Source organism: Anarrhichthys ocellatus, unplaced genomic scaffold (assembly GCF_004355925.1).
Source record: "Anarrhichthys ocellatus isolate YVR2014 unplaced genomic scaffold, GSC_Weel_1.0 scaffold40, whole genome shotgun sequence".
In the NCBI taxonomy this organism is placed as follows: domain Eukaryota; kingdom Metazoa; phylum Chordata; class Actinopteri; order Perciformes; family Anarhichadidae; genus Anarrhichthys; species Anarrhichthys ocellatus.
The window spans coordinates 1247965-1257871 of record NW_022280070.1 but is presented as its reverse complement, the minus strand read 5'-3'; the positions used below and the strand labels follow the sequence as shown (position 1 = coordinate 1257871).

Below are 9907 nucleotides of genomic sequence, written 5' to 3'. Positions count from 1 at the left end.
CTCTCCGAATGCGGGCGCATGTCAATCACCGGGCTCTCATGTGATGGCTCTTGCCGGTGACGTGCCAGCCATATGGGCGCTGGCATCACAGCCTTAGCTGGTATGTAACCCCGTCCCCGGTAGCTCACGGTTGCCACACGCGCACTCACACACACATGCGCATGCTCACTTACTCACTCACACATATACAAACACAGACACGCCAAGACGCACGTTCAATCGCAAGCTCCGGTTATTCGAGTGCGCGCGCTGGGAGAGAAGCACACTTAAACAACCCATCAGCGCCAGTGAAAGAAAGCCGCGCGCTGCCTGCACCCATACACTGATAGGGAGCGTTGGTTCGCTCGCTCGTGCGGTCCCTGAAGATGGTCTGAAACTCAAGCGCGTGTTTTTTTTCCTCCCATCCACTGTGAAGAGCTCGAGCCGAGGTAAGTTGGAACATAAACAACAACAAAAGCAAAAGATAAATAAATAAATTGGAAATATAAAAATAACTCTTGGATGCTGAAATGCCCGTCCAAAATGGAGGAGAAAATAAATCTAATACACAGATGAACAGATTAATGCAAGCTGTCGTCAACGTTTTACAGATCTACTTTAAATAGCCAGTTTTGGTCTTTATCTTTTACAGTTTGTAAGACAAAAAGCTAACGAATCCTATGGACATCTGATGTATTTAGTCGCCTTCCATGTCTATGACTTTGCTCTGGTATGTAGCCTATATCGATTAATTGTATACCTGTTTAAATCGGGTGATGGCACACTTTGAAATCCATTAAAAATATCAACAATTGATATACAAGGCATCACCACGTTTGTCGTTTTATTAGATTTATGAGCGTGCTTTGCTCAAATACCTCCGCACTCCCCCGCTCTACCTCGACGTGCCCTTCAACTTTTGACATCCAAATCTACCTGGTTTATAAAAGCTAAAATCAAATACCACGCTCGAGTCAAAAGGCAAGCGTCTCCGGGATCATATACAAGGAGCAGTCCCGAGGCATGTAGCCCCTTTCAGCAGCGCACAGGCTGCAAATAGATCATATCGGACACTAATTTGATTTAGAGATCCCTGCGTCTGGACCCTGAAACCGAGGAACAAAAGACAATAAGTATGCAAGATAAGAATTCCTCTGGAAGATGTTAACATCAGTCCGGTTGCCTCAGAGGACGTCCTCAAGCTTAATGGGAGATTTATTGATGATTTTGTCGATCATTTGCACGTTCAATCTCGGAGCAAATGAAAGGGTGGGACAACGCCATTGACTGTGACAGGCAGTGTGCAGCATGATTTATCTCTGTTTGTCTAGTTTTATCTTCAACAATCTATCTCCACATTACGTTGTTTAAACCACATTCGTTGCTGTAACTGTGGAGCTATTGCAATTTTTTTTTGCTAGATTGGATAGCCTAATTGTTTATCGCGAGTTGTGTTTTTTATATTTAACGAGGGCTAAAAGGATACAAGCGAATTCCATCTGTAAAAGGTTATCGCTGACTAAAAAGTGCTTTGAAATCGTGCACTCGTGCATACTGAATTATGTGTGAAATCTATTTCGTGTAAGCTGTATGGTCTGTTAATTAAACGTTGTTGTGTTTTTTCTTCTTCTAATTGAGCAAACCTCCTGAGCCTGAGATTTTAAAACTAGATTTTGCCCCTGGCACACCCCCCGAGATAATTAACCAACCATCACAGCCTGCCTTACTATGGGCTGCAAGTCTATCTGCTGCTGCACTATAATAAGATGGGAAGTGAAACAAGTCAGGGAGGAAGCCGATGGAGGCTTATTGAATCTCTCAAAGATCACCTTGTCTCTCTGTCGCCCGTTTTTTTCTGGGAAGGGATTAAATTTACTAATCAAGTGGTAGGCTTATCAATTTATTTTTTACTTTAGATGTAGGCTATTAATTCGCATGTTTGTTTGATCGTTAATTGCTAATAGTTCATTGGTTGATATTAGTTAGACTATGTGGTTCGTTTTAACCGAGTACAATGATTTTTATGTTTTTCTTTCGAAATATCTTTGCCGTTTTCTTCACCTGGATAATACATTATTATTATTATTATTATTATTATTATTACAGCTGCAATAAAATAAAGTTTTGATATTTTTCAAGGTCTAAACCATAATTGTAGGCTACCTTTCATTTTGGTTATTGCATGAATTAAGATATGTCTTCAAGCCTTGGTTTAATAATCAAAGCGTGACTTTAAACGGAGCTACAGCCTATCAATTAAATAAAATCCCTTTTGCATCCTCTGAGCAGAGGTGTATGGTGTGGATGAATAGTGCTGGAATGCAGCCAGGATTGTATATGGGCGTCAGGAGGAGTGAAAGTGGGGGCCCCCATGGGACCTGTGATGTGGCCCCTGCCGCTGGGACCCGCTGCGAGAGGACGCGACAGGGCACACGGATGACAGCAGGGAATTAAATGGGAATCCGTCTGGCTGTAACTCAGCGCAAAGCTTTAAGAGCAGATTTCTCTCTCTCTATTTTATTTTCCACAAATTTATACTATTTGTCCTCCAGACCAAAGACTGGTATATTTTATAACAAAAAGTCATTGATAATGAGTTTTAGTGAACTTACACTTTGAAATATATAGTCTATATAGCTCCAATATTTGAATGGAGCGTTTTTTTAAGAGCGTATCGTTTTTTATTGTACATTCACAATAGACAATGTGCTTGTCACGTAATTGTGAGGCCTCATTTTCGATTTCCTTTTCTCTCTTCTCCAGAGCTACAATGTTGACGAGGCTTTTCAGTGACCCCTCGCTGCTGCCTGATGTGCAGAAATACTCGGGCTGGGCGGACAGCGAGGACGAGGATTCCAAAATCAAAGATGAGGATCACGATACCCAGGACGACACGGCGGATTCTGAGCTGAGAGAAGACAGCCGGACGCAGTCCGAGCATAACGAGGACGACGAGCTGGATGAAGAGGATGACGGAGAGGATACAGAGGGCGACAGGCCCAAGAAAAGAGGCCCCAAGAAGCGCAAAATGACTCCGGCCCGTGTCGAGCGCTCTAAGGTGCGGCGGGTGAAGGCCAACACACGGGAGCGAACCCGCATGCACGACCTGAACTCTGCGCTTGACAATCTGCGTAAAGTAGTGCCCTGCTATTCCAAAACGCAAAAACTTTCCAAAATCGAGACGCTGCGGTTGGCCAAAAACTATATCTGGGCCCTGTCGGAGATATTGCGCTCTGGAAAAAGGCCCGACCTTGTGGCATACGTTCAGACGCTGTGCAAGGGACTCTCCCAGCCAACGACCAACCTGGTGGCGGGATGCCTGCAGTTGAACTCCCGTAATTTCCTAACCGAGCAGCAGTGTCAGGACGGGGGGAGGTACGGGTCCGGCTCCTTCCCAATGCATTCCTACCCATACCAGTGTGCGCGTCTCACAAGCCCCCACTGCCAGCCGGGCTCCGGCTCAAACTCGCATCCGCTGAGGACGCACGGCTACAGCTCGACTTACGACTCTATGTATGGTGGGAGCGGATCCCCGGAGTATAACAGCCCCGAGTATGAGGGGCCCATCAGCCCGCCCCTGTGCGTCAATGGCAACTTTTCCCTAAAGCACCAAGGCTCTGCGTCCCCCGAAAACGAGAAGGGGTACTACTCTATGCATTACTCCGGCCTGTCTGGCCCCAGACCCACCGGGCCCCCCAACCTGGTGTTTGGCTCCTCGGGGGCCCGGAGCGGCATTCACTCTGAAAACGTCCTGCCTTACCACGACATGCACTTACACCACGAACGGGCCCCCGTGTATGATGAACTGAACGCGTTTTTTCACAATTAAAATGAGAAGCCCGACGTGCTTCGCCTGCAATCAACAATCTAACCACGGCACACTTTTTAAAGAGCGTACCCGCCAGGATTTAGGCATTCTGGAGAGATGTTTCACTCGTTGTCATTAGTGTTTTCCGTTACTTTATTCCGTCTTAACTTTTTCTTTTGCGATAGTCAGAGATGTAGTGGAGGGTAATCCACCCAAACCACAATCCTATCCAGTTTTCCAAGATGAAATAAAAGAGATTTGATGAACAACTCATATCAAGGCCTGTGATGACAATTTAAATGCTATTTTAAAGTGTGATTTGTGTTTGTATCGGTGGTTGTTTGCATTTTGATGACTGGAAGTTGTTTATTTACCACAACATCACTGGCTACAGCTACACCTTGACATTGGCATGCTTTTCTAATCTTGAGAGATTAGAAATAAATCAATGAACAAGCTAATGCAAATCACATTTACTTGCCTGTATACATGCAAGATTTGGGAGGTTGTGGTTTTTGAAAATTATGAAATATAAGGAAATGCAAAGAAAAATACTGAACCGATGAAAACAAAAAGTGCTAGTTGGGTTGTTTTAGACGAGTCTGTTCTCCAGCAAATCAATCGTTTCGCATCTATGCAAAACCCAACGAGACCAGAGAGAGGGGCAACAAGGCCCAGAAAGACACTGTATGTTTCATCAGCACTGTTGCCAAACACAAACACACGCACACGCACACACACACACACGCACACGCACGCACACACACACACACACACACACACACACACACACACACACACACACTTTGGAATGAACATAACGAATCTGACAATAGGGCTGGCCAACAACAACAAAAAGGAATAATCCAAATAAAATGAAATCAGACATTTTCTTCATTTTCATTTTTTATTCTTATTTATTCATAGCCTTATTCCTCTAATTGAGCCATTGTACTGTTTATACATTTTGGTTCAACATTGTCGTTTTAATTTTTAATGCTGTGTTGAATAGGTTATTATTATGATTACTATTTTTATCATTCTTCTTATTGCACGTATTTATTGTGTTGTTTTTTGTAATTAACGTTAATAGTCAATGGAAATGAAGGGATCCCATGTGTTGCTCGGCATTTCTTTCATGAAATTCAAGTCTTTCAACTTTGTATTCAACCAACTGTGTGGTAAAATAAAATGACAATAAATGAGACTGTGCAACTTGATTTTTTGTGTCACCTATCGAAGAGCCTTGATATCTTACTAAACATACAACAATACATAACTTTCCAATAAGCATTTACTCTTTACGCTCAATGAAATATTAATCATTCGTTTTTACATTGAATTTAAATCGGACATTTGTATTGGAAGGATATCAGGGTTAAAGAAAACATAAACCTGTGGCAGGCTTTTCAGTTATTGGGAAATATGAGGCTGAATATGCCTGGTGCCACAACCTGCAGGAGTTCCTCGCAGAGCCTCGGGGCCTCTATCTTATAAACCGGGACAGGAGGAAGAGGGCAGTGTTGTCATTCCTCTCGATTGAGTAAACTCGTGGCAATACGTTATATTTGTCCGGCAGACAGGTCAAATTTACAAAACAATCTTTAAAACGTATAATTTCAATTGCAGAACGAAAGGAGATTTGGTGTAAACGTGAATCAGTGACTGTAGAATACAGACTGATTAGAGACTGTACATATATATATAAACAGTGCAGGTTAGCGATGCCATTCAAAGTCATCAGGGTTATAATGGAGGTCTCTCTTCGCCATTAAAAAACATAAGGAAGAACTCCGTTTCAGCACCGCGGAGAGTTCCTGCAGCTGCCGTTTGATTTTTGACAATTTGAGCTTCAAATTTGTTAAAAAATACAAATATTCTATACATATAGATATAATATTGCAAAATATAATGAGATTGTGATTGAGACCACAATGCTTTTGAATCCGGTGAATACAATTTAGAAGTTAGTTTGAGATTTTACATCTGCAGAACACAGGTTCTGCAGGTCTGTTGGTTTCGCACCAGGTTTCGTCAATGCGCAAGAAATCACGAAATTCACGAAAATGAAAGGCAAACCAATGTCACATCAAGACATAACGAACACAATAAAAAGACACCCTGAGTGTTTTATTATTTTTCCCTATGCCTCATATATTCTGATGTCAGTGTTGATTTAACATAAGCCAACTTGTTGATAACAGCCTTTATTTCATTATCTTTTCATTTCTGTGGATAAATGAAATTAATTTGCGTTATTGACATGAAAGAAGGCCTTACAGCTTAGACGCCACGGACAAAATGAAAATATTCGTTATTTTATCTTTGATTTCCATCTTTCGATTATGCATTAAACATCAGATATGAATTATGAAGTCGACCCTCTTTTATAGCATCAACTATTCTAACTTTAAACACACATCTCATATTTATGTCACACATTTATTTGGATCGTATATTATAAATATGAATTCATTTATCCGGGGCTCTTTAAATCAATTAAATCTGTTTATCGAATCTGTGTAAACATAACACTCAGACAACAAATTAACTTACCAAAGGGAACGTTAACTATTCAACATTTATATTAAATATTACATTAGTTTCTTTCTCTCATTTTTTAAAATCGTGACGACACAGATACACACACGAGAGCAGTGCAAAGGGCAGCCGTTGCCACCCCGCGAGTTTGGAGCGCTGCCCCGGGACCCATATGTTCACCAAAATGTCCTGGGTGCTGTCAGCTGTAAGGACACACGCTTAGGCAAGTGATGGTGACTAATATACATACAAATATCGATACCAATACCCGCAATATCTTAACTCTATTATTTTCCATTTTATTCAAAATAAAACAGCGTGGGCATCAGCTGTGGGGTTCGGCCCTGGAAGCCAATTGTGTAGTTTTGATTTTTACAAAATGTATAAATAGCCTAAGTGTAAAGTGAAAAATACAAGACAGTAAATTTCTGGAGCAACTGACCAAACACATTGCCAATCTCTTTCCTTTTCCACAGGAATGTTAACTCCATAAGTTGGATGGTAAAAGAAGGACATTGACACAGCAAAAAGTCACTTCTTGTGGCATACATTGATAGAAAATAATTAGAATTAAGTTTAGTTTCGGTTGAATATTTCAAAAAATGGTCAACACTACAGTGCAAGATAAAGTACATAATATAATAATTTGAACCAACAGATAAACACTTGAAATATTTAATTCAATACAAAATATGGTCTGTGGTATGTTATTTTACCACCTGCTAATCCCCTCAACAACTTGTAAACGATTGAAAGATGAGTAAACTTGTTTTTCGAGGACATTTTACTTTTCCATAAAAAAAAATCTAATTTGAAAAGGTTGAGTCTACAACACTATATGCACCTAAACTCTGTTATGTGCTTTACAAAAAAAGAAAAACATTATCAAAGATATTTATACATCTACAACATCATCATGGCAGGAGGTTTGATAATAGAGCATGGAATTATTCTTTAAAAAAATCAAAATCAGGGCGTTGTTTTTTACTTTCATAAATCTCTGTCCATAAGGTTCAATATAAAACCACTACCTTAAATTACAACATGTTTCATTTGGCAGGCGCTTCTACCTGTGAGTGAATTCATTTAGTGGGAGAGTCCCGGGTGGGAATCAAAACCGCAGTTCTGCAGTTCAGGCTGTTTTCAAACCGACCAACCAAAGGCTCGTGGTACACTTTTGCATTAGTTTAAGGCCTCTACATTCTTTTTGGCCTCATCAGCAAAAAAATAAATAAAAAAAGAGTTGCTTGCATTTCTGTAGGAGCCAGCCCAAAAGAGAGGCCAGCGAGCAATGGGAGAGGGCATCTATCAAAATACTCTCCCCCCCCACACCTCCTCCTCGTCTTCCTCCACAGTCCGGCGAGAGTGAGAGAGAGGCAGGCTGGCAGGCTTGCGGAGGAGAGCTGTGCCAAGTCCCTTAATGTTCCCCAGCAGCAGCACCAGGAGCTCCAGAGAGGACAACCCAGTGTGTGCGCCAGTGTGCCAGTTCACCAGGCCAAAGTGGCACTGCTGGGAGGAGTCGATGTTTCTTTCCTAATTTTTGCAGCATCTGTTCATTATCCAGGACGTTTAAAAACGAGAGCGCTCATCCTGAGTAACTCTTCGCCACACGCACGCACTCAGTACACTCAGACACAGCAGTGAGGCCTTTTTCTGAAGAGTTGGCCTATGAATATGCATATACTTGCCTCTAATGCTATGTTATACATGAGCTCATGGATTGAAAGAAGGTTGTGTTGCATCTTAAGAAACGGTGGTTGTTCACATGTCCTCACATGTGGTAACCTTGCACCAGAGATACTAATGGTGCGCACACACGCCACATTTTAAAGAAAAAAATGCCATGATTTTGATTACGTTTCTTTCAAATTGTGTTGATATTAAAGCAGCTTGCGGAATGTTTTGCAGTGTGTGTGAGGAAAAGGTTGTGACATGTCATCACAGCATAAAAGAGTGTGTCACATTATCAAATGAACTAAAATGTTAATTTCAAAGATATGCAACACATGTATTCAATGTAGAGATCATATTGTTTATTGATAATAACAAACATGAAATAATTCACAGGTGTTTTGTCATTTACATCAGCTGAAGGATTTACAGGCAAATCACACGATTTTACACATTTCCACAAATGTATTGTTTCCCTATAGGCGAAATTATTCATCTAATACTTTACTTGCCATAATTGTGGAAATAAAAGTCTGATAGTAACTTGCATTTGCAGTCAGTCTTAAGAAGAAAAAAAAAAATTCCAATGACACTCTGTGCTGCACTCAGGATGAAAAGTGAATGAATCTCGCTGTTTAAATTATCATGTTCATGCCCACTCTTTTTCTCACTCAACTTGGTAAAGAAAAAAAAAAATCAAGAGTGTTTGTCCGACATAACAGTCAATAGTGCGATTATCAAAATGTCACAAGTATTATGGTGTGAATTCCAATTAACGTCTAGCTAAAATAATAACCGAGTGTTTTTAAAAATGTAGATATTAAATCATAATATGGATGTGAAATATGTGGTGAATAAAGGCCTTTAGGATTTCAAGCAGAGGGGGGGGGGCAGAGGGCTAATCTGGTTAAGAGATTGTGAGTATTTGCAATCTGAAGGTGATTAGAAAACAAACCATGAAGCAATGCAGTTGAAATGGACACAGATTAGATTTAAAAAATAATAATAATACAAAACACACACACACACACACACACACACACACACACACACACACAATTTGCACATTGTTGACTTATCTGGCACCTGCACACACACATGCACCGAAAACTAAAATGTTGCACATGTGTACAGAGGAAACAATTGTGCAGGCTTCGGCCAACCTCTCTGCCAGACTGTATGCCAGTGCCCCCACATTGCCAGACAAGGGAGCGGGCCTGTCACTGGCAGTCCATTCAGAGGAAATTCCACAACATCTGTTTGTTATCACACAATGGTGCACGGTGCAGCACAGGCAGTGGGGCAGAAGACGAGGCAGAAGCTAAACTGAGAGAGCGGTGATGCTGGAGGTCCTGCCAAGGGAGAAACAAGGTTTGCAGGAGGAGGAGGAAGTGAGGAGGGGAGGTAGGAGGTTGGTGGGGGGTAAAGGGGGACGACCTGGGAAGAGTGGGGAGGATGAAAAGACGGAGGTGGAGATCCGGGTGAGTGCCAGGTAGGTTTCAGGCCTTTGGCAGGTGGCCAGATTTTCCTGCATTTGGTTGGGGCCAGATGTTGACGTGTATGTGTTTGTTCAGAGAGTTTGACTCATGAGAAAGTCTTCTTGACCTGACCGACAGCTCTCCGTCATCTTCACGGATGCCCAGTTCCAGTATGTTCCGGTCGGAGGGTCCGGCGGTGGGGCGTGGCTGGCCCCTGTTTAGGAGGTTAAGTAGGAGCGTGCACGGGGACGCAACTGGATCCAAGGGGGGGGGTCGTTGCTGGTCTGCACAGATGGCATGTGTGAGTGCGTGTGGGCGTGCGCGTGTGTTATGATAGGGTTGGATGATGCCCTGGTCACATGGGCAGCAGTAATTGGCCTCCATATTGACCAGTTTGCAGCGCTGGGGGGCGGGCAGTCTCCCAGCTGGA

General features: G+C 42.1%; 1 protein-coding gene across 1 annotated transcript; it reads left to right on the top strand.

The window, feature by feature from the left end:
* The first annotated feature begins 303 nt into the window (after positions 1-303).
* On the top strand, positions 304-5007 carry LOC116394597 (neurogenic differentiation factor 2). Its single transcript, XM_031867811.1, has 2 exons — positions 304-428; positions 2743-5007. Exon 2 carries the CDS (start codon positions 2750-2752, stop codon positions 3806-3808), a length of 1059 nt encoding a protein of 352 aa, XP_031723671.1. The 5' UTR covers positions 304-428; positions 2743-2749; the 3' UTR covers positions 3809-5007.
* The last annotated feature ends 4900 nt before the right edge of the window (positions 5008-9907 follow it).